Source organism: Typopeltis vanoorti, chromosome 13 (genome assembly GCF_054136105.1).
Source record: "Typopeltis vanoorti isolate ZY-2024b chromosome 13, IOZ_Tvanoo_1.0, whole genome shotgun sequence".
NCBI classification, from domain to species: domain Eukaryota; kingdom Metazoa; phylum Arthropoda; class Arachnida; order Uropygi; family Thelyphonidae; genus Typopeltis; species Typopeltis vanoorti.
The window spans coordinates 29231156-29257363 of NC_143561.1; the positions used below are offsets into that span (position 1 = coordinate 29231156).

Genomic DNA, 26208 nt, shown 5'->3' on the forward strand with positions numbered 1-26208 from the left:
ATTTGTCTAAAATTAAGATCTTAAAGTTCAATAAATAAATAAAAAAACAACTCGTGTGTGAATTCACTACGATTTCGAAAGTGATCTTACTTACACATACATAACACATCATGTTTGTTCTTTTAAGTTTAGATATTTATTTCACAGATATTATTTACAATGCAATATGCAGAAGTAGAAATTTACAGATATCAGGAATGCATAAAAACTATTCAGTATTAGAATTACGCTTACCAAAACATACGAGCATTGATTATTGAAATTACAATTATCAATTGTCATGTTTAATTTAAAAAAAAAACTTAACTTACATTTCTTTCCAGAATGGGAACATCTTGGTACTATGCTTTTCTGAATAATTTAATTATATGGTGGTGTCTCTGCAGCATTTTTAAATAAATAAATTAAAATAAACGGACAGTTAAATGGATTACAAAACCTTTTGTATGTATTCTAGAAATTCTAATTATACTTTAAAAATGCTTACAGCTTTCCAGAATGGCTCTTCTAAGTACGAATATTCCAAAAAATATTCCAAAATAGTTGAATTTTATATCCACACCACAACACAAACACAAAAACCACAAAGAACAAAATTTCTTTAAATACTGTAACCTGAAATAGTTGAGTACTTCTTCCTTTAGATTTCAGCCCATAGATGCAATGTTATCATCATGAGCAATATCCCCCAGCGAGCATTTTTCTTCAAATGGGTCTTTCATGAAGATGACATGAGTCAAATCCATAAATTGCAGTATTGTTCAAAAGGTAGCAATTTCTCAAGTTTGGATGTTTCTCAAATACTTACATATGGCTAAGTGATTAGCATTCACATGAATGTGATGACACATATCCTAAAATTATTCATTCTTCGTTTAAATGGGAAATTATTGGTGTAGTAAATTAATGCTTACATTTGATTTTTTAAAACCAATATTGACTATTAATTTTACCTGCGATTCCTTGTGCTCTTAACCTATTTCTGTAACTGAAATTTATTTATTTTATTTATTTTTTCTTTACCATTAGTAATTTTAACTAACGGATATGAGACAAACAAGGTTTTGAACTTGCACTTGCATTTTCTTTTAGAAATTTCTTTTGCCAGCACAACAAATAAATAGTTATTTCTTATATTTCAATTAATATTAGATCTGTAATATATACTTTGTTAATTTCTATGTTACCTTTTATTTGACTGTAATACTATTAACAAATGGCTCTGTAAAATAGCCAAATTCTTACAGAATTGTAACTTTTCAGGTGAAATCTTCTACACTAAAATTCTGGCTATTAATTTAAAACCCGATTATTCCTTTTGCTTCCAAAATTTGACAGTTTCTTGAAATATTTGAAGGCATGCATGGACAAATAAGACTTTTAATTCAATGAATCAAAAAAACGTCTCTGGTTACTTTGTGGCATGAAATTTCACAAGGAAAAAAAATGTTATTCTCCTTAAATTTGTATAACACATCAACGACACCCGATTTGTTCATTTAAATTTACACATTTTATTTAAATAAAATATTATTTACAAATTGTATTTACTGAATCTAACAATACAGAAAATACATAAAATGAAAAATAAATCAAAGTTTCTTCCCATGCTTGTGGAATTGCCATCATGTGGTTTTTGACAATGCGACTCTCATCTGAAAGTTAATTTTTCATTTGGTGTTCGTTGGAAATTTATTACTGTAGTGAAATTAAGGGTTGCATATTTATTTTTTTGAAACCAATACATATGCTTCTGAGAATTATTAAAGCACAGAATTTTTCATGATGTTTCTAAAAGCATTTCAAAGTACACATTATATTTTCACGTTTAGGGCATCCAATTTCATTTAAATCAAGAATAGGCCTCCCTATTAACCTCGTTAATGTTTTTGATTTTTCTTTTCCTTTGGCAAGTAATATTTGATATTTGCATGTTGATTCTATCATCCAATTTTTTGTTTGTCCAGAGATAGTGAACCAATTTCCCACTTCAGTTGATGTTTATATTTTATTAACCAAGAATTCTGTTTTTTAACTCTTTTAAATAATTCTTTCCAACTACAAGGTGATTTTGTCAATGCATATCTTACAATAATTCCATCAGAAATATAAATTTCTTTAGGAAATAAATTTGAACTCTTATTCAAAAGAAATTGGCAATCTGAATAATAACTGAAAATTCTTATTTTTCACCCACTGTCGATTTTTCATAATAGTTTTCCTTCATTCTTCTTCTTCTTAGATTACTTCATATTGCACCACAAATAAATAGTTATTTATTATTATGATTATTATTTCATATTTATTATGATTATAGCTCTGATCGCATATGTTAACTCTCTGTTACTATATTCTAAACAATTAAAATTTTTCGCAAAGAAACTTTCAAAGAATTTGTGGCTCACCCATTACTTTTATATTACTAAACACAAAACAGCACCTGCAGTGGATGAATGATTACCTTAACTCCAAAGTCACTGGACTCTCTGGTATTTTCTTATAGTACTGTTAACACTTACCATGCCCTACCCTGACTGTTCCTTCAAAAATGAACCATTTGCACAAATGACTCAACGGCATGTTTTCACATGCTGCTGGATATACTGTTGGTGTGTTTTTATCTTACTTTTTGTGGGAAAAGGTAAAATTTGTATATGTGTTATCTGGAGAGTACAAACATTTTGTGATTTTTTAAAAATAATTAAACAGAATTGCATTATGATATAAAGTTGTGGATTTAAATATCAAGTTCTAATCAGAAAAACTGAGTAAAAAATTCACTGTGGAAAAACTCAACAACAAAAGCACATATCTTTGTTCATTTAAGTTTACAATTGCATATTTTATTTTGCTGAAATTCTATTTACAGGTATATTCACTGAGAAAAATTTGAAACATGTACTTACCTAAAAATATCTCACAATATTTAGTTTTGACTCTTAACATTTTTCCAAAGAGTTCAATGAATAAAATTTTTGTTACTCACTGTTTCTTGGTTACATTACATTAAAAAAGCTGGTCACACAAAAGAATTTTTAAATCAGATACCATGGTAACCACAGTTCCATATGTTTGATACTGTGTCAGTCTGGAAATGACACCATACCTCCCTAAACATTCTGTGTATTCTTTTGTCAGCAAATATACACAAACAGTTTTTGTGAAATGTTCGTAAATGTCCCAAAATAAAGAATCTTTATCGAGTTGGATAAAATCTTGAAAGTCTAATTTTACCATTGATGAATTTATATGATTAGCGATAATATTCCCCATGATACGAATAGCTGGTAATTCAGCTTCCAAAATTAGTAAATGATTATCAATGTCATACATTTTTGGTGAAAATCTCTCTACTTCTTCACAACTAATAGAGAAAACTTTACTTCTATCAGCTCCTGTATCATTGAGTATTAGTTCCCCATCTTGGCATTTCAGAATATAACACTCACCAAGGTCCATTTCATAGTCAACTCTTCTTTGCAAGTAGCCAAGGATATGAGCCTCTTCCTGCATAACTTTTCCCAAGTGGTCATGGATAAATACATCACAATGTACGTGTCTTCTAAAATAATAATCAGTTTCCATCCTTTTAGAGCTGTGTGAAGAGTTTTGTCTCATGCTATTTTCCTGAAGAAAGAAAATTTCAATGACATTTGTGGCTCATCCATTATTTTTCTTTACTTTCCTGGATACCAATCACCACAACTATGATAGCTGGACAGGATGAACAAATTGCCGTAACTGCAAAAACACTTGACTCATTTGTTTTTCCTTATAGTACTGTTCACCTGACCCTTAATCCTGATCGTTCCTTCCAAAATGAAACTTTCACAATGGTTATTCACAGACATGTTCCTACATGCTGTTGGATATGATGTTGATGTGAGATTATCTTACTTTCAGACATCATAGGGCAAATCTTATCTCTGTGGATTGAAGGGTATTTTGTATTATTTGTCCTTATTATGTTAAGTATTTCATCCTCAAAAAGTGTTTTTGATGTTAGACCATGTGACTATTTCTTTCACTCATATGTCCGAAATTGTTGGGATGGGGGAAAAAAGCATTAGGTGGTAGAAATGAAAAGGTCATCGAGAGGGTGACAGAGATCTTCCCTGCAATGCTCCCCCCACCTAACCCCATCATCCCCATTCTCCCCCTCTCCTCCAGAAGTTGTCTGCTCAGCCTAGTGGACATGAGAAAGCTCATCTTTTGCAGATATCTTTTAGTAATGTCACCTCCAACTGATACTGATAACTTTGGAGAAAAAAATAGCATTAGGTGGTGGAAGTGAAAAGGTAGTCAAGAAGGTGACAGAGGTCTTCCCTGCAATACTCCACCTCACCCCCTCTCTTCCAGAAGATGTCTGCTCAGCCTAATAATCAGTGAAATAATAATAATAATAATAATAATAATAAACTATTTATTTGTGGTGCCATATGAAGTAATCTAAGACGAAGAAGAAGAATGAAGGAAAAAGATTATGAAAAATCGAGAGTGGGTGAAAAATACGAATTTTCAGTTATCATTGGGATAACTGATTGCCAATTTCTTTTGAATAAGAGTTCAAATTTATTTCCTAAAGAAATTTGTATTTCTGATGGAATTATTGTAAGATATGCATTGACAAAATCACCATGTAGTTGTAAAGCATTACCTGAAAGAGTTAAAAAACAGAATTCTTGGTTAATAAAATATAACCTCAGTTGAAGTGTTAAAGTGGTTCACTATCTCTGGACAAACTAAGAAATTGCATGATTGAATCAACAATGCAAATATCAAATATTACTTGCCAAAGGAAGAGAAAAATCAAAAACATTAACAAGGTTATTAGGGAGGCCTGTTCTTGATTTAAATGAAATTGGATGCCCAAAACATGAAAACATAACATGTACTTTTAAATGCTTTTAGAAAAATAACGAAATATTCTGTGCTTTTAATAATTCTCAGAGGTATATGTATTGGATTCAAAAATATAAATATGTAACCCTTAATTTTACTACAATAATAAATTCCCAACGAACACCAAATGAAAAATTAACTTTCAGATGAGAATCACATTGTCAAAAACCACATGATGGCAATTCCACAAGCATGAGAAGAACCTTTGATTTATTTTTCAATTTATTTATTTTCTGTATTGTTAGATTCAGTAAATATAATTTGTAAATAATATTTTATTCAAAAAAATGTGTAAATTTAAATGAACAAATTGGGTGTCGTTGATGTGTTATACAAATTTAAGCAGGAGAATAACATTTTTTTTCCTTGTGAAATTTCATGCCACAAAGTAACCAGAGATTTTTTTTGATTCATTGAATTAAAAGTCTTCTTTGTTCATGCGAGCCCTCAAATATTTCAAGAAACTGCCAAATCTTGGAAGCAAAAGGAGTAGCCAGAATTTTAGTGGAGAAGATTTCACCTGAAAAGTTACAATTCTGTAAGAATTTGGCTATTTTACAGAGCCATTTTTTAATAGTCAAATAAAAGGTAACATAGAAATTAACAAAGTATATATTACAGAGCTAATATTCATTTGAAATAATAAGAAATAACTATTTATTTGTTGTGCTGGCAAAAAAATTTCTAAAAGAAATCATTACAGCGAGTTCAAAACCTTGTTTGTCTCATATCCTTTAGTTAAAATTACTAATGCTAAAGAAAAAATAAATAAAATAAATAAATTTCAGTTACAGAAATAGGTTAAGAGCACAAGGAATTGCAGGTAAAATTAATAGTCAATATTGGTTTTAAAAAATTAAATGTAAGCATTAATTTACTACACCAATAATTTCCCATTTAAACGAAGAATGGATAATTTTAGGATATGTGTCATCATATTCATGCGAATGCTAATCACTTAGCCATATGTAAGTATTTGAGAAACATCCAAACTTGAGAAAATGCTACCTTTTGAACAATACTGCAATTTATGAATTTCACTCATGTCATCTTCATGAAAGACCCATTTGAAGAAAAATGCTCGCTGGGGGATATTGCTCATGATGATAACATTGCATCTATGGGCTGAAATCTAAAGGAAGAAGTACCCAACACTTTCAGGTTACAGTATTTACAGACATTTTGTTCTTTGTGGTTTTTGTGTTTGTGTTGTGGTGTGGATATAAAATTCAACTATTTTGGAATATTTTTTTTGGAATATTCGTACTTAGAAGAGCCATTCTAGAAAGCTGTAAGTAATTTTAAAGTATCATTAGAATTTCTAGAATACATACAAAAGGTTTTGTAATCCGTTTAACTGTCCGTTTATTTTAATTTAATTATTTAAAAATGCTGCAGAGACACCACCATATAATTAAATTATTCAGAAAAGCATAGTACCAAGATGTTCCCATTCTGGAAAGAAATGTAAGTTAAGTTTTTTTTAAAATTAAACATGACAATTGATAATTGTAATTTCAATAATCAATGCTCGTATGTTTCGGTAAGCGTAATTCTAATACTGAATAGTTTTTATGCATTCGTGATATCTGTAAATTCCTATTTCTGCATATTGCTTTGTAAATATTATCTGTGAAATTAATATGTAAACTTAAAAGAACAAACAGTGTCTTTGATGTGTTATATATGTTTCAGTAAGATCACTTTCGAAATCGTCGTGAATTCACACACAATTTGTTTTTTTATTTATTTATTGAACTTTAAGATCTTAATTTTAGACAAATCAAAATATTCGGATGCATTATGAATAAAATATGAATTTGAATTAGAATATGAGTATAGAAGAAAATACAGATGCGCTATGGAAAAAAAGTGTGTGTGTTTGAGGCACACTAGTATATAATTAAATTATTCAGAAAAGCTTAAAACACTGCCATCACTACAATTTTCACTAAGAATTCCCACCCTTTAACAGGAAAGAAATACCCCAAAATGGAATGGAAAATGAGCACAGCATCTATAGAAGAAAACCAAACTCTATGTTTCGGTGACATTAGTATATATAATTAAATTATTCAGAAAACCCTAAACACGGACGCTATCACAACTCTACTCTAATCTAAGAATTCCCACCCTTTAACAGGAAAGGAATAACTCATAATGTATTGGAAATTAGTACACCCATCTATAGACAACCCAACAAAACATGATGATAATGTCGGATGTGTGTCACTCTGGGAAAATTCCAAGATATCTTATCATGAAATCATCACCCACAATTCTATGGCCCAACCAAAACAGCCTGTGATGTCACAGAGAGACATATGTTCCCCAGAAATTTCCAAACACATAACGTCACGATTCTTATCTCTAAATATCACCAACAATGCAATAAGAGAACAGCGAAATTCCAAACTCTGTAACAATAAACATTCACGTCACGATTCCTTATCTTATCTTGATATTGATTTGGTTAAAAGTGTCCCACCAATCACGACAAGATTCCTTATTTTCCCTTTCCATTCAAAACAACAAAGTCACTTATTTACAACTAACAAATGATGTCACTTATCTTCATCTGATAACAACAAACATTGATAGTCACGATTCCTTATCTTATCTTGATCTTGATCTGGTCAGTAGTGTTCCACCAATCACGACACGATTCCTTATCCACTAATATATCTTCCTTTACATTCTAAAGAATAACCTAACTTATTTACAACTAACAAATGATGTCACTTATCTTCATCTGATAACAACACACACCCACGTCATTATTCCTTATTATATCTTGATCTTAATCTGGTCAGAAGTGCACCACCAATCACATCACGAATCCTTATCTCTACAATCACCCATTATTCCATACGCGAACCAAAATACAAGAACTCACGTCTCTAACACATATGCTCCCAAGGAAATTCCTAACATTCCAATCTCATGACGTCACGCCCACAATGATGTCATCAAATGACGTCACGATTCCTTATCTTATCTTGATCTTGATCTGGTCAAAAGTGCCTACCATATTACTGATGGCTGTTTCAATATTAATTTTTTACGAACTTTAAAAAGATTGACAAACGTTTGTAAGAGAATGAAAAGATATTGTATATTTCTTGAAGAATTGCAAAGAAACTAATTGTATCTGCATTCACTTTGGCTGCATCGTTAATGATTGAATTTAGAGTATGAGCAGCATATGACACGTAAAAAGCTCGAGGATTTTTGTTTAAAAGCAAATTTTGGAGCCAATATTTTTTCCCTTTCATATTTGCCCCATTGTCATACCCTTGACCTCACATATCTTCAATGTTCATGTTCCATTTTTCCAGTTGTTCCATTATTGTTGCACATAAACCACATCCATTCGAATCTGATATATCTGTAAAACCTAAAAGGTTTTCTCTGATCTTGCGAATTCCATTGTCACAGGAAACAAGGCTAATAATAATGCTCGTTTGTTCTGTTTTACTTACATGAAGTGTGCAGTCTAAAATTATGGAATAATATTTAGATTTTCGAATTGATACTAAAATTGTATCCCTGATTGCGTTACTTAAAGTTTCCAATATTTCATTTTGACTGTCTTTACTCAAATAGTGTACCCTATTGTATTCGTTGTAGGGCCCGTTTAACATGATTTTCCATAACGGGATCAAACTTCGCAAACAGTTCGACTAATTTTAAAAAATTGCCGTTATTGCTTTCATATAATTTATCAGATGATCCGCGAGAAGCTAAATTTTGGCTACCAAGGAATTTTATAATTTCAATCAAGCGTTCTAAAATTCTTTTTCCATGTTTCTTTTCCATTGTGTCTCTCAATCAATAGTAGTTTTGTTTTTTAAATTTTTATCAAGTTCCTTCCATTTTAAGAAATTTTTCATGTGAGTTAAACTAGTCTCATGTCTATGCAAAGTTGTACTTACATTTCTCCAATCGTTATAACCTTCTACAAGACTACTTGATTCGGTAGGTGGGAAAGGTTTGCAACAAAAGCAAAAAACAGAATTTAAAGTTTCGGAATAAATGAGCCATGTTCTTGGCACGAGCTCCCGTTTTCCATTTTTCTATTATAATATGTGTCGCCAAATTTACGGCCATATGCATCTCTGGGATATATCATATTTTTCTTTTGAACAGGTCCCATTTCAATTAAAACTCGTAATTTTTCATCAATATTTCCCCATTCACCTGGATCTTCTAAATTTACAGAGACTAACAATGTGTTAGTGTTAGGTCAACTACAACTAAATCTTCACCTAACTATTTTTCACTTAAATCATGCGTCTTGTTATGTTGTGTTGTTCAATAGTTGCGGTAGTACTTTCATGCAAATTGGATAATGTGCACGGTTCTTCAACTCTGATTTCTGATGTATCTAGTTGGTCACAATCTGCATCAGAATATTTTAATATGTTATCAAATTTATTAAGAGCCCCAGTTTGTTTCTTAACATCTGCTTCTTTCGCAGTATGACGCTTACGATTTTGTGCACCGGATAACTTTTTTAAATTTTTGATTCCATTTCTATTTTATTCCCACAAGAAATTATTACACAACACGACACAGAGACGAAATAACAGTCCGCACTGCGCTACTGTCAGTAGCCTATTGAGATGCGTACCATATGACTGGTTAACTAGCAACAAATGTTTTGTACGAAAATTTGTTTCTGCACATAAAAGCTGTTCACCGTTTCACTTTAGTTAGACTGCAGTAGACACAACATTCTGTAGGCAAGCATTTAGCCTGCTCTTGCTGCAAAACTGTAAATAGCCGGTTGATCAAAGAGGCAGCGATATACAATTTTTTAAAATTTTTATTCGGTGGTTCCGGCCTTATTTATTTTAATATTGATCATTGTAAGAATTTTTTGTTTTCATGATAAAAATTTTGTTTCTTAAAAATGAACTTATGAACGGTTCCCGGGCGGCGGCGCCCCCTTCGTAGCGACGCCCGCATGCACTGCACATGCTCTGCATGCCCGCTTCCGCCGGCCCTGCCTGTCAGCATAAATGTAACAACACTCCCGGAAATTACCGTTGTGAATGTAGACCTGGATATATACTACCGAGTAGCGGCAAGTGCGAAGGTCAGACACAACTCTATTTTATTACTTTTTTTATAATACTTTTAACTAATATCAACTTCTCTGTAATTTGTTCAGTCCTCTGTCTCTATCCCCCTTTTTTTAAAAAAAGGAGAAGAGAGTACGTAGACTTATTTACAGCTAATTCGGAGCTTTCATTTGAGCAATTCTGAGTACTTGGAGTGACAATATCCCAAGTATCAGGCTATACCAACTCACATCCTACAGGCTCACATAGAAATCAAGACTTAGCAAATATTAAGCAATAGTAGAAAGAATTATATACTTTTATGTTTGAAAATTTATTACATTCATTAATTTAATATTATTAATAACAAGTTCAAAAAATCGTTTTAATTAATAACAGGACGTGAATGATCTGAGTACGGCAACTCTCAGAAAGAAAATTTTTGCATGAAACGCCTTCATATGCTCCTGCAATTCACATACTTATAAGGTAATTACAAGCAAATGAAGTAACAGCATATTGTTTATAATAGCTTTGATTATTATTAATGTCTGATATGGTAAAAAAAGAAAAAAATGATCTGTATTGATTTACTGTTCGTTCAGTGAAGTCTTGTAAACAGTATGAAGCATATGAAACATATATAAATCTTGAATAAAATTATTTTTTAAAAAAATGCACATATTGGGTATATTCCTTGATTTAATTTAGGACAGTCAAATCTCTCGTAAGATAATTTTAATTATCTGCTTTGACACGTTTCTACCCTTTCTTCTACACCTTACTTTCTCGATCGCTTAGCTGAGTGATGAATAATTTTTACTTCTAAGATGCATACCATATCGACTAATTTAGTAAGCTAATTATTTGACTTCCTGGATCGTCGTTACTAAAAATTATTATTATTTTTTTTTTGTGGTGTAGGGTGTCGGAAGAATTCCTACTGGTCAGTATCCGAACAAACTTGCATCGAGTGTCCACCGAACTCGTACACTAATGGGGACGGGAAGAACTCCATTTCTGACTGTTTCTGTGAAGAAGGCTACACCGGGAATCCAGCTCTTGGACAAAGCTGTCAAGGTACGTCATTCTGTTGTATGTAATGAAATAGTTCTGTTTGACTAACTATGACGTATGTGATGGGAGAGATACAGCAGCGAACAAATTAATCCGAACGAGCCAAATTATCCTCAAGTTTTGGTTTCCGTTTACTATTCTGGTTGAGTGGTGCGTGTTTTAACTGTCTAAAATGAATAAAACTAGTGCTTTATTCATTTTGTGTAGCTATAAAATGGATACATCTCCAAGAAAGCGTTCAAAAATCTGTACTCTTTCTAAGTGCACATCCGTGACTGAAAGACAAATTACCAATGAGTGTGGTGTTGGTTTGGGTACTGTTAATGCAATTTTAAAGAGATTTTGGGAGACAGGTACTTTTTCTCCTGACAGAAAAGGAAAATGTGGGGGGGAGGCAAAGGGAAACTACTTATTCAAGATCGTTTCCTAGTTAGGAAACGAAAAATGAATCCAAGATTGTCTGCTGCAGACTTAGAGACTCGGCAGCTAGTGGGATTAATATTTCTAACATGACCGAACGTAGAAGATTGTTGGAAGCAGGAAGGACTGCCCATAGACCAAGAAAGAAACAACTGTTGACGAACGCTATGCAGAAAAAGAGACAAAAGTGTACAAAGATTGGACTATTGAGAAGTGGAAGAAGGTCATATTCTCAGATGAGGGCCATTTCTTCATCCAAGGAGAGCGAGTATCTCATGTTCGCAAATCAGCGGCTGATGAGACTTCCACTGTCCACCTTCAACAAGTTCCTAAACAACCAGCTAAAAAGATATTCTGGGGTTGTTTTACACATGACAGTCCAAGATTACTTGTTCTCGTTCGACAGTATGATGAAAAACGACGATACATAATAATATTGGAGAAATGTACACTTCAAAAAAGTGAAAGAGTTCTTCAGAAATCACAACATCCAATTGCTTCAGTGGCCAGGTAACTCTCCTGATATTAACCCAATAGGAAATTTGTGGGTCATAGTGAAAAAGAAACTTGTTGAAACTCTGATTGAAAATACTACACATTTTTGTTCCGATTTTACAATTTTTTGATGACTTTAAACTAACATATTCGTGGTACAGTGAATATAAATGGAAGGTACTTGTGATTTTTTTTCCCTTCTATTACTACTGCTGCTCAGATTACTGAATTTTCGTTCTACGATATCACTTAAGGATGGTTTCCACATTTGTGGAGCGGAGTGTAAACATGGTTCTCGACATCTTTTTATAATTTTAGACAAGCAGTGTTCTATAATCTGCAATAATAAAGAGAATGAAAGTGCAATAATAATAATAATAATAATAATAATTCGCGGTACTTACAGACCCTAAAACCCACAATCTGTCAAGTATCCTTGGTTTATGAATTTGGAGATAATCTTATCTTATCTATAATCGTTAGTCTTATGCCTGAAGATATATTTTTGGTGCAAATAGCGTGTATTCTGGTCGGTTTGCTTCGCTGGGTGGATGGAAAATCCGAGTTTTCCTGAGGAGAGGGGGACCCTTCCACTTTAGTTTGAGATCGGCTTACTCACCTCCAATCAATCAAATGAATACTCAGGTGGTCATGTGACCGTGAGTTTGTGGGTAGATATGTTTGTTTTGAAGGAGTCAAAATCCTATTTTGCAGAATAAGATTAAAGTTCTGCCACCGTCTTTGCGGAGCACAGTTGCATACTGTGGTGACGTGTGGCTTTTGTAAGGACTACATCCAAATAATTGTATTTCAAGTTAAATAATGAACTGTTATTATTGTAATTAAAGGCAAAACAGGCTTACCAAGTGTGGTCATAACTTCCATGCGCTATGTATGCTGAAGAAAGACTGTTAATAGGTTCGAATCTAGTCACCGCTGACAGGAACTTTTTCTACTTAAGTCGATCGAGCTAAATATATGCAAGGAATCATTTTTTTTTAACCCTTGGAAGAAAACTGAGTTTTTAATTCCACAATTTAGAACAATATAACGAAGAATACATATGAGTACAGTGCATACAAATGAATACTAGTTAGGATTACGAATAATGACTTTGATCTAACACGGCTTTGAAATGCACTCGACCTCTGCGACATACGTAATACTTATGTCGTGTTACATACGTAATACGACATACTTTTTGGAAATACGTAAGAAGCAGATACCGGCTTCTTACGTGTTTCCAAAAAGTCAGAACTAAAATGAGTGCCACCTGTTCGCTTTCAGGAACGAAAGAAAGAAATCCGAAGGATTTCTTTTTTTCTTTCAAGAACAGGGAAAATATTAAATAAATAATTCATTTGACATTTTGTCTCTTTTCAGTAACTTTAATTATGTAATACTGGAAATTTAAAATTTTACCGAAATTTTAAAAGTTTGAGGCACTATATCATTTAATTAATAATTTGTTGTTAAAAAAAAGGCTAATCTGTTAATTTTTCATTTACAGATATTGACGAATGTGATGTTGATAATTTTGGATGTTCTGACACCTGTGTTAACACACCCGGTAGTGCACATTGCATTTGTCTGGATGGCCACGGTCTGGAAGAGGATGCAAAAACATGCCAAGGTTAGTAACGCTGAAGAAAGGGCTTTCTCAAACTATAAAGCCACGACTTCATAAATTATATATATATAATATAATTCAATTCCTGTTCCAGTAATATATTTAATTAATTCAAAAACTTTATTATTATTAAATAGATTCATAACGTTTAAATCAGCGTGCTTCTTTTCAAATTTGTACTCATATTGATTTCCAAACTACGTCAATTTGATAACTTTCACTACACAATGTTTTTAGTTTACACTGATACTCTATAGGTAAATACAAAATGTACTGTAATAATATATTTTACTTTGGGAACACAGCAAGAAACAAACAAACGCTGAATTATAAATATTTGTTATTTATGACAGAAAGGTGATTGATTTTTTACATGTTCTTTTAAAATGAATAAATAAATCATTGCATTTATTTCCTTTTCCTGTTTCTCTTCCAGATATTAACGAATGCGACATCAACAATGGTGGGTGTCAACACGGATGCGAAAATAATAACGGAAGTTTTCGATGCTTCTGTAATGATGGGTTTTATCCTTCCCCTGTAGATAGTTATGCTTGTGAAGGTAAGTAATGCAAAACTACTGAAGACACATTGACTGATTAAACGAGTATGCATAAAGATACATAAAATATGACTGAAATGAGTAAAATTTTACTCAAAATGAATACAGTACAAATTTTTGAGTCAAATGAGTATATAGATTAATGACGTTATAGAGGACAGAAACCGCACGGGACGTAATTTTTAGCCCAAACCGATTAGGGCTAATTTTTGCAAGCAAAGTGAGTCCGATCTCCTGTCAAATGTAACTAACTAGGTTAAATGCATGTCCATCAAAAAGAGTGAAAGAGTCAAAACAGTTTTGTTTTGTCACACACAAGGACTGAGTTTTACTTATACCGACTTGATCCCTTATTTTTGGATGTTACAGGATGCTACATAGATTTTAAAGGTACCAATCATTCCTTTATATTTTGTTGGCTTAATGCTTAGGTTTTGCATATTAAGAAGGCGAAATGAAGTATAATAACGAATTCTTTAAATGAGAGAAGAGCACTAAAAAGCAGAAGAAAACGAACGGGGAAAGAATAGAATCCTGATGTGTATTCTACCTAATGCAAGAACGGATTAGGTGGAAGACCCCCAAAAAACAACAACTGCCCATATGAAACGCAGTAAGTGATGACGAGGAAACTGGCCACCCTATTGCACAGGTTTGAAAGGTGAGAAAGAAGGGCTTAACTACCATATTCCTCGCAGTGGAGTGGGATCAAAAGCTTAGGTGGACCTCACGAAAAATCTTTGCAACTTCATTCAAAATTTCTCAAGGTCTCAAAGGAGAAAGCCCAAAGAAAGTTTGTTGCCAAGGTGAGCAAAAAAAAAAAAAAATCCTGATTACATTAGTCCTAGGAAAAGTTCAATCAAATGTCCCAGAAAGAAAATAGCTTCAAATCAAAAGGAGAAAATATTAAAATTTCAAAAATTTAATGTTAGATTTTATTCATTGAGTTATTATAACTTTTTAAAATTGCAGTGGTCTAACGAATACGTGTAAAACAAATCGGTGTATTATGACTGTATATTTTCTAAATTCCTTCAACATGAATGTAAAACTATAAAACTATCTCTACTTAGATAAAGTATATGAAAAATAATGAAATATAAATCTTGACTACGTCCAATAAAGAGTCATAAAAACGAATCCGATGCATAGCAGTAAAAATGATATAACGATGATGTTGACGAGTTCTTCATGTTTCACTACTGTACACTTTATAATTGCAATTATCTTCAAATTTCAGATATTGATGAGTGCGAAAAGAACAACGGTGGATGCAGCCATCAGTGCGTCAATTTTAATGGGAGTTACTACTGTTCTTGCAGAGATGGTTATCAGTTATCACACGACTACAGAACGTGTGCAGGTAAGTAAAACCATACTTTTTTTGCATTTTATAATTTTGTTTGTACTTTATATTTAATGTACATTCAAATAAATACACACGGCTTCTAAAGTTCAGTTTTTTGATTCATAATCAGCATTAAAGATATTACGAATGTTCTGGGTAATGTCGATACCCTGGCATCGACTGGAACACAGAATTGAGGCTCACAACAAGGGTTTCGATAAAAAAACCGCAATATGCAAGCCCCACATTAACCGAACCAACATGCAACGCCATTTTCAGTACAAATAGCGTGTACGTGGTGGCTTAGAAAACTGTGTTATGGAGTGACGAATCACGCTAGCCCCTCTACTGAGCAGATGGACGAGTGTAGGTGTGGTGAATGACCCATGAATTACCAGAGTGCGTAATCCCAATTATGTAATTTTGAGTTGGCGGTGTGATGGTATGGTCCTATTTTTCCTGGTTCAACTCTGGACTACTGTTTGTGGTGCCACGAACATTGAACTCCGAGAGATATCTGAACATTCTGGACAAGGCAATGCTTCCTACTTTGTGGCGTTTCTATGGAACTGACCATTGCCCTTTCAGTAGAGCAATGAATCGTGTCAAACGGCTGCTTGCTATAACTCCGTGGTTTGTGAAAATGAATATCACTACACTTAACTGGCCCCCAACAGAGCCCTGATTTCAACCTTATTGAGCATGCATGTGATGAACTGGAGCATGTCAAGCGACATTCGCCCAACAACAGCCCAGGACCTCATTAAGGAAGAATGGTCCAAAATTCTCACTGATCGATATCGTACGCTTGTGGAAATTATGCCCCCGTGGGATTGCTGCAGTCATCGCAGCGAAAGGAGGTCCTACATCGAATTAGAAATTCGCAGAAATTAGCGGTTTCCTCTATAGCCATGCGACTGCCAATACCGATCCTCTTCAATTCTCTGTGTATAGTTCGCAAGATACGGCCAGGAACAGCCTTCATTAAATGCTTCGGTCAATTGCTGCACACAGGAAGTTCTGTTTGTTTGTACGTCTTCTGAGACAACGGCGATCTTGTTCCTGACAGAGTGTCTTAGGACCACAGTTAAGCCTCTTACACAAGCAATATGGGATATTTTTCCACTGATTAAAGGCCTGGAATATCTCACCTTTTGCGAAATCAGTCAGGTCTTCTGTTTTCAAAATCGTGGCTTTAGTCGGACAGGTACTCACAATAAGCCCTTTGTCGAACTCCGAAAGATCCTTTGTTCTTCCCATTGTGATCAACAGTATTGATGCTTACTGTCTAGAACACGTTTGTGAGGCGCGTGAATTGCATATGCGCATAAGGGACGTTTACGTATATCTGCATAACAATTTCTAATTCATCTGCCGTATTATTATTATTATTATTATTATTATTATTATTATTATTATTATTATTATTATTATTATTATTATTACGGGCAACTCCAAGGAGTCCTTAGACTCACCGAGGGAGGCCCTAACATCATGTCAAGAACAATTATTCAACATTCACGCAGTATCTATCATACCTCGCATTGAACACATTCACAGTCATGGCACCCATAACAGACTCTGGCAACTTATTTCACTCATTCACCACTCTCTAAATAAGAAACCTAGCTCTAACACCCTTGCTGATCACACTCTTGCCCAGTTTCCATGGATGGCCCCTAGTCCTCCCACCACCAATCATGTTCTCAAAAATGTCTTCTGAATTAATCTTATGGAAACCCTTCAGCAATTTGAATGTCTCAATCATATCACCCCTCTTCCGCCTATCAACCAATTTCTGCAGCCCACAAATCTTCAACCTGTTCTCATAAGGTTCATTCCATAGACCTGCTATCATCTTGGTCACTCGTCTCTGGATCCTCTCCATCAAGAAGAAACCTTGGCGCCCAAATCTGGGCACAATAGTCTAGATGAGGCTCGATACAGAGGAACAATAACTTGCTTGTCTCTACTCGTCAAAGTATTCTTAAGTAATCAGGTGATTTGATGAGCTGATTTAGCCACTTTTGCGATGTGTCCGCTAAACTTCAACTCCCTATCCACCAACACTCCTAAATCCCTGGCCTCGTCAATCTCCTGGAGTACATTTCCACCAATGTGGTATACTGCTGCTAATCTTTTCACCCAAAAATGCATAACCTTACATTTTTCCACATTAAATTGACATCCATTCTCCTTAGCTCAGTCCTTCGACCTATCCAAATCATCCTGCACATTCACTATTGCTCTACCCAACTTTGCATCATCAGCAAACAAATGAACAGTTCCTCTCAGATCCTTCCCTATATCGTTAATGAACAAATTAAACACCAGTGGTCCAAGAACAGAATCCTGCGGCACACTACTAGTCACAGGCCGTCTTTTGGACTCTACTCCTGAATAAACCACTCTCTAATATCTCTCCATCAACACCCTCCTCTCCATCTCACCAACCCGATATCCGTCCCCATATACTTCAGTTTACTGATTAGAATTCCATGTGGTATCCTGTCAAAGGCCTTAGCAAAGTCCAGCAGTATCACTGTAAACCCATTACCCTTATCCAGTTCAGCCGTCACTGTGTTATAAAACGTGAGCAAGTTACTGAGGCATGATCTACCCTTCACAAAACCATGTTGTCCCCCGTACAGTATCCCATTTTCATCTATCCAATCCTGTATTTTTCCCTTGACTACTTTCTCCAAGACCTTGACAACGATTCCTGATATGCTGATCGGTCGGTAATTTACAACAGCGGTCTTGGAACCTCCTTTATGCAGTGGAACTATTTTCCCCTCTTTTCACCCCCTCGGGACTAACCCAGACCCGAGACTCAAATTAAACAAAATGGTCAAGGGCACTGACAATTCTTTAGCCGCTTCACTTACGACACGAGCTGGTATACCATCCAATCCCACAGATGTATTGACATTGAGGTTATGCAATAGACTACTCACATCCACTTCATTCACCACAATTCCCGTATAATCTATTGATTCATTCATTCCTGCAATGTCACCACCCGGATGATATATTCTTGCAAAGTGCTCGCTCACAATAATGAGAGATGTTTTAGTTAACAACTGGAAAACGCCACACACGTATCACATACGTGGCTTAGTCGGTAAGTTTAACAAATTGTTTCTCATCCATGTTAAGTTGTATATTACGATTTTTTTTTTTAGACGGCTTCACGACTTCCTCTTACATGACTGTCATATACAATGAATTGCAATTTCCTCTCATTCCAGATAGCATTATGCTTCTCTTTCGTATTATGAACATCAGTTCTGACTTTTGTGGCATACTTCTTTTCAAATCCTTTCATGTGTTCGATACTGCGTATTTCTCCGCGTTTGGCTATGTTCGTCACATAGTCAAACGCGGAGAAATTCGCAGCTCTGAACACGTTACAGATGTCGTAAAAAGGAGATAACAAATGTTGCATAAGGAGATTCAAAGTGGTGGAGTGATACAGATTCGGAAATAATAATAAGAAAAAAAAAGGAATTAAGGGATGAGTTTTAATTTCATTTAGTGTACACTGATCGAGAAATTTCCTCTTCTTCTTCTTATTCTTCTTCTCTTCCACTCATGGCTAGTTGAAATGTTTAAATGAAATGTTATCTGCGTAACTCTTGTGGTAAATTTAGATTTTTAGTCAAGTTTTCTAGTCATCAAGTGAAAAACAATTTTTGTTATCTGATAGATTTATATATTTAGCTTTTGATCGACACAACTTCGTATCTGTTGAAAGCAATAACTGTATGTTGCAAGTTTCATTACGCCTATTCTCATCAAGAAACTTAAAGGAAAGGATAGCAACAGAGGTTTTAATTCCCATCATTTAAAAATTCATCAACTAGATGGAGAAATACTCTGACACTTGACAAGAATCTAAATATATTACTTAATTCTTTATTACTATCAAAATTATAATTATAGATTTTTAAGAACATACGTTATAGATAAAAACGCTCAGCAAAAAGCATTACTAGCAAGAATCATCAATAAATGGGCTAGTTCTTTATTATAATCTCGCTTGCTTCGCATTTTTATTTTGAAAGTGTGCATTCTCAATTACAAGTAGAATTTTTCTTTCTAAATCATTTAGTATTCGCCTGTCCTCGACCGTTCATTCCACCCAATAGCAAGTTTTTGTGTAACACACCTGACAGGAAGAATGTTGAAATTAATGACACGGGTGTGGAAGCAGAATCGGAATGTCAAATCAAATGCAATCAAGGATATAAAGCCAGCACTCTGGATACCATGAAATGTAACAAAGATGGAAAGTGGCAAGGACAGATGGCATCCTGCATCGGTAAGTGCAATAATAATAATAATAATAATAATAATAATAATAATAATAATAATAATAATAATAATAATAATAATAATAAAATATCATGAAGCTAACAGATAACATATCTGAAATAACACACACACGCACACACTCAAAATTAAACACTGAACATGAATCATGAACGCATATTCGTGATTTTTTTTTCAGAATAAATAAAGTAAATAAGAATCGAACGAGAAGCAATTTCTATGAAACATTAGACGACTTACATTATTTCTTCAGACTTTTGCATAATTACTCAACAAAAAGCTGAATTCTCAGCTTATGTCTGTAGCTTTCTATTTCAACACGGGAAGCAAAGATAATCCGCATTCGGATAATCTGTTAGAAGGATAACTGGGTTGCTGCTGTTTGGAATAAGGTCGAAGCATGCTGAAGTCAGTATTATGTCGATTTAATTTTATTCTGGCCAGTTTGCCTATTTTGCGAGATTTAAAATCGTGCTGCCTGCATATGATATAGGCTAACTCACGTTAGTTAAAAAAGCGCTTATTAATGTCAACTGAGTCTTAGACAGAAGCAGGACCTAGGTCTTTCCATCCAAAGGACATCGTAGATGCCGACTATAATTATAATTTTGGATCCCCTCCGCTGCAAACTTTGGTCGTATACTCTTGGAGACCTTCAAACCTCTCGATAGATCGCTCAGAATCTTCGCGCAACCCACCCAAAGCTTCATAGTAAAATAAGTACCGAAAAGATGTCTTAAGTTGATGGAAGTAATAAAGTACAAGGATTACAATTGGGCGATTTAAAAATAATTCACTCTAAGTAAGCAAGGAGGATTTACAAAATATTATTACTTTTTTGTGCTTGTGGAATAGTAGGGAGAGGAAAGAACATTATGTCATAAAATATGGCTTACCCGAGAAAATCTATGTTAAAGCCTAGGACAACTATTACCTAATTTTTCATTTTCAAGTGGATTTCTTTTCTGAAACGTTTATTGCAGCGTGCGACGAACAAAAGTGAATATTTTTACTGAGGACGCATATGCCAGTGGTGTTCAACCTTTTTTACTACGCGAGCTACTTTTCTATAAAAAGTTATTCGGCGATCTACTCTCTTATATAGATCACGTTCCCCCAACCTGATATCTGATTACGCACAAATAAACAACTAAAAACTTTATTTGTGTATTTAAAAATTTATATATAATATACAGGGTGTTCGGGATAAATTTGACATATTTATAATTAATTATATTTTTCCGTAAGTTACATGTATTAACACACACTTCTCTTCATTTAAAAGTTTGGACCCTTCTTCATTCATATACAAGATGTCAGAAAGGATGGATAGCTGGAACCCACCTGAATCATGGAAGAGAATAACTTGTATCATGATGATTCGTGTCCGCCATCAAAATAAGGATATTACGACTGCTGCCCAATGCTCCCTGAATACAGTAAAAACAATCAGGCATGAACTAGAGACTTGCAATGGTTACTACGAGGATGTAGCAAGAAGAACGATCCCTAGCAGACGATCTGATTGCGTTCGTACAGCAGAATTCCTCGCAAATCTGCAGGAACAGGTGTTGAAGAACCCTGGCATTGGAATTCGGGCTTTGTTCGTGGAGTTGCTAACTGTAGTCAAGCCCTGGATAACAAGGGTAGCCAATGGTAGGCCGTATGTATGGCAGCAGGATTCGGCCCCTTGCCACACCTCTGGGAAAAGTCAAAAATGGTTGTCTGAAAATTTCTACGACTTCACCAGTCCAAATGTTTGGCCTGCAAACTCCCCAGACCTTAACCCCATGGATTATTTTGTATGGGGCGCAGTTGAAAAAGACACCAATCGCACTTCCAGTAATACAAAAGCCCAGTTAATGGATAAAATTAAAACAGTTTTTGCGGCCCTTCCCAGGGAGACTGTAGCATCAGCTTGTTCGAGGTTCCGAAGCAGAATTGAAGCTGTGATCGATGCTAATGGTGGTTATTTTGAGTAAATCTTGTTGATAGTATTGTAATTAACTCTGCCTGTAATGTTTTTTTGTCAATTCATTAAATTTAATAGATACAAAGAAGATTTTCTTTTTCCTTACGAAACTGTCAAATTTATCCCGAACACCCTGTATATATTGTAATCAATCTATATATATATATATAGATTGATTACAAACTCACAAGTTACAGGAAATGCTGGTTGATTAAAAAAAAAGTTAATGTGAAATTTGGCATTGTTTGGACCTCGCAATATTTTCATAGTCAAGTTGATATGAAGAAGTGGCCAATCGCAGACAATCATCCAAATGATCATTTGAAATTTGGTTTCTTAATTGATTTTTTTATGACGCATATTTGAAAAAGCGGATTCTGACAAGTATGTCGATCCAAAACACGATAGAATTTTTCGCGCAATATCAGTTAATATTGGGAATTTTTCATGTGCATACTTCCAAATGACTTCATTTTTTACTGATTTTAAATGTAAACTATTCTGAATGTTTATTATCTCAAGTTCTATTTCAGCTTGGTTTATATCAAACAGCCCACTAATTTTATTTGAAATTTCTGTGATGTTCAAGTTTTCTTGAAATGGATTATTGATAAAAGATAAAATCATTTCGGTTTTATTAAAATCTTTAAATCTGAATTTATTTCTTCCTCAACTAATTCTATTTCACGAATAAATTCTTTTAAATCATAGAGAAGCATTTCTTGATTTTGTTCAAAAAATTTTAATAAATATGGGAGAAGTCTAAATTTGCGGTCATTTATATTTTTCTTTAATAAAAGTAAGTATTGTTGGAAAGTTTTTATTGAACTTAACATGTCAATTAAATTTTTATCTCTCCCTTCTAACTCTAAATTTAAATTGCTTATTTTCGTACAGAAATCTACTAAAAATGATAAGTGTAACACCATCTTTTATAACTAAATTGTGGATAAATATCTCCTTTTTCATCAGGAAAAATTAATACAAGAAATCTTTCTAAAAATTGACTTCTGCTGAGTCAGCGAACTTTATTGTACAACAGAAGTTCCCTATCATCATCATCTGCCTGTAATTTAAATAACCGCCGTTGCAGGGCTTTTCCTCGGACAGAATTTACAATTTTAAATGTAATATCCAAAACATCTTTCGTGTTTAATCTTTTACTACACAGTACTTGTTGGTGAATAATACAGTGGCACGTTAAAAATATGGATATTTTTCATCGTTTTTGCGTAATGAAATGAAGTCTGATTTATTACCTATCATTGCAGGAGCACCATCAGTAGTAATAGACACAAGTTTAAAAAGTGGAAGTTTGTGTTGTTTCACAAATTCATCAAATGCCGAAAAAATGTCTTCTCCCCTAGGCCTTCCCAATAATGGTATAATTTTCAAAAGTTCTTCTTTACTTGAATAATCTTGAAATACCATGCGAATAAATACCATTAACTGAGCAATATCACTGAAATCGTTTGAATCATCAAATTTTAATGAAAACGCAACACACTGGTGAATGTCTGACATTAACCTGGCCTGGAAACTTTTCTCCGGCAATTGGAACTTTTCCTTTCGGCAATTTGAAACCTTGGCTGCAGCCTAGAAGTAGTCTCTCTCTCTAGCGACGTCTCGAACCGAGAAGCTCCTTTATGGAAGCGGAAAACTCCTCTCTCAAACAACGTGGATCCACTCAGTCTCTCTGACGGCGACTATGGACCGGGCGGCCTCCTCTCTGACAGCAATTCTGGAACCGGGACCCCTTCAGTCCCTTTTTATTAGGCCTCCTCTGAGACCTCGCATGAAGTTTGCCAACCCCCCAAAGAATCGGTATGAGCCTTTCATCTTAAGTTTCAAGTTCGGCACGCCTTTTGTTCTCCTCCGCTTTCTTTTGATCGTAATTTGCCGGCCATCGGAAAGTTGTTTGAACTCTTTCTGACTGACTTCGGAGATGTGTACACTTAGAGCCTGCAAGCCTTTCTCATACGTACAAGTTTCAATAACAATCTTTCTAATGCCGCCATGTACAGCTTCGGCGACAAAAACATTGCCTTTGTTTTGAACATTCTAACATATTCTTATTAAAGCAGTATATACAGTTAGCCTCAAAAGAGTTATTTACAAAAACATATAATACAAGCTATACCGAGACAAACAAAGTTTATTTTTTTACAATATTCACATGGGACTTAACCTAAGTAAAAAATCGATGTAATGTGCTTTGGAATATTTAATATTTAAGCTACAATCGAGTTTTTACACTTTGCTTATAATCGTATTCACTCGGCTCGCTGTTTGACTTCCACTGATCCAAATTAATTCATTTACCCGGACTTATAAGAAAATTACTGATTTGACAATTTTAACGAAAAATAATTAAACAATAGCAATATTTAAAGCGAATTAAAAATAATACAAAATAATGATAAATAAAATATTATATTTTCATTATTTAAATTAAGAGATATTACATCCCATAAAGGAAGCGGCCTTCGGCTCTTCATATATTTAGTAATTATGTTTTCAGTTTTAATTATATTTGTAATTAAGAGGGAATACACAAGAGATCGACCAAAAATCGCTCCGCGATCGACGGGTTGAGCACCCCTATCATATGCTAATGGCGGAACAACCTGGAAAAACGAAATGCTAGGGTAATCTGAGATCACTTTTACTTTTTTCTAAAAAAAGATGCTTTTGAGAGGAAACGAAGTAATTATAAGAACATTTAGATGTGCGTTTTTAACATTTTTTTTTAAATTCTTGTAAATTTTGGAGTCATCTAAAAACGTGCACTTGATCATATGCTAGTAATTCTAACTCTGACCATTTTTTTCTAATGTGTTGATTTATTTAGCGCAGACATGTCCAAAGTTGAAAAAACCCGAATACGGGGTACTTCATCCTAAATCATGTGAACAGGGACGGAGCGAAGTTCAACAGAAGTGTTACTACATTTGCGATCTTGGATATAAATTAATTGGAGACCCTGTGGTAACCTGCTGGAAAAATCTCACATGGGGTGACAAAACAGATTCTATCAAGTGTGAGAAAGTAAGTAACAGAATTCACATTTGAATTTTCGTTTTGTTTCGTTAGATTATAATGATAACAATCTTGCAAACGGCGTTTATTTTCTATTTCTTTCTAGATTACGGACACCTTTTCCTGTTCATGATAAAAGACACAAAAGATAATCTCAACCATATTTTTGAATAGCATAACGTTAGAACAGTCGACAAATTGGACCATGTTTCTGTCTACTTTAACATATTAAAAATTCCCCAAGGCATACCGCTATCCTTCCTGGGTGAGTGCATCAGTAGTGCAAAGAGAAGAACCAACATCGGTTACAAAGACCTAGATTTGAATTCCAAAGACAGTTGACAGAAGAGACCCAAGCCTTAGAAAATCCTCTACACTGTTAACAAAACTGATAGCGCTAACAATGAACAAATTCTGGTGTTGGCTTCACTGCCATTCGACTAATAACAGAAACAGGCTACAAGAAACGTGATAGCAACATATCTATTATCAAATGTAGATGTCGCGAGATTTGTTTCAGATGATTTCACTGTATTCAGGGCCGGCGAATATCAGAATTTCTGAACACAAGGACTACATCCGGTTTCACAAGTACATCCATTCTGGTCTTGCGGACCATGCTCTGGATACACGCCACAGAATACGGTGGAAGAAAGCTACAGTAATACACCGGAGCAAATACAAATACGAAAGACTATTTTTGGAATCGGCCTCAGCCCTAAGAAATTCTCCAAACCTCAACAAAATTGGTTGTATGCGACTGCCCCAAATCTGGGAGGCTTACATCAGCAGACCTTCAGCCCAACGGCCAAGAACACCTACTTAGCCCGCTAGAGGGCACCATCAGGACTTTTAGGAGAACAATAGCTTCATCTCTTCATTCCCAGTTTCTGTGTTGTAGTGCCTACGTGCACGTGCTTTTTTTGTAAGTTCCTTTAGAAGATGGCAATGTGACATTGCCGAAATATCGGATAATATTTATTAAAGTTTAATTTAATTTATATCCTTAACAACGTTGTTCAATTTCCTTAAGTGTTTTAATAATAAAAAATACAATGTAACTTAATTTTAATTTAAATAATATATTTCTATATTTAATTAAAAAAATAGTAGTGTGTATTGTAAAAATACAATACACACCTTTAATAATTTTATATCATAACATTACAATTAATTTCTCACAAAAATCAGAATATGAAAAGGGTGAGGATGGAAGATGGCGAATGCAAATGGCGGCTCGCGTATTAGTTCAATGCGATAGTTTTGAATGATAAATGATATATATAGAGGTAAGTGTTCTTCATTTTCTGAGGATTTTTAAGGTGAAATATTTGCTACCGATGCTGGTAGATCGATTTGATC

The 26208-nt window shown here is 34.2% G+C and overlaps 1 protein-coding gene across 3 annotated transcripts in view; it reads left to right on the forward strand.

Moving 5' to 3' along the window:
- Positions 1–25759, forward strand: part of LOC150100019 (uncharacterized) — a 204483-nt gene extending 178724 nt beyond the window's left edge. For 2 of the 3 annotated variants that reach the window (XM_090402543.1, XM_090402544.1), the window contains 7 exons: positions 10893–11048; positions 13471–13593; positions 14027–14152; positions 15393–15515; positions 19615–19824; positions 24659–24855; positions 24953–25759. In XM_090402543.1, the coding sequence (XP_090258669.1) occupies positions 10893–11048; positions 13471–13593; positions 14027–14152; positions 15393–15515; positions 19615–19824; positions 24659–24855; positions 24953–24979 (962 nt within the window). In that variant the 3' untranslated portion in view covers positions 24980–25759. The remainder of the gene's footprint in view (positions 1–10892; positions 11049–13470; positions 13594–14026; positions 14153–15392; positions 15516–19614; positions 19825–24658; positions 24856–24952) is intronic. The other variant, XM_090402542.1, reaches the window with a different exon arrangement.
- The last annotated feature ends 449 nt before the right edge of the window (positions 25760–26208 follow it).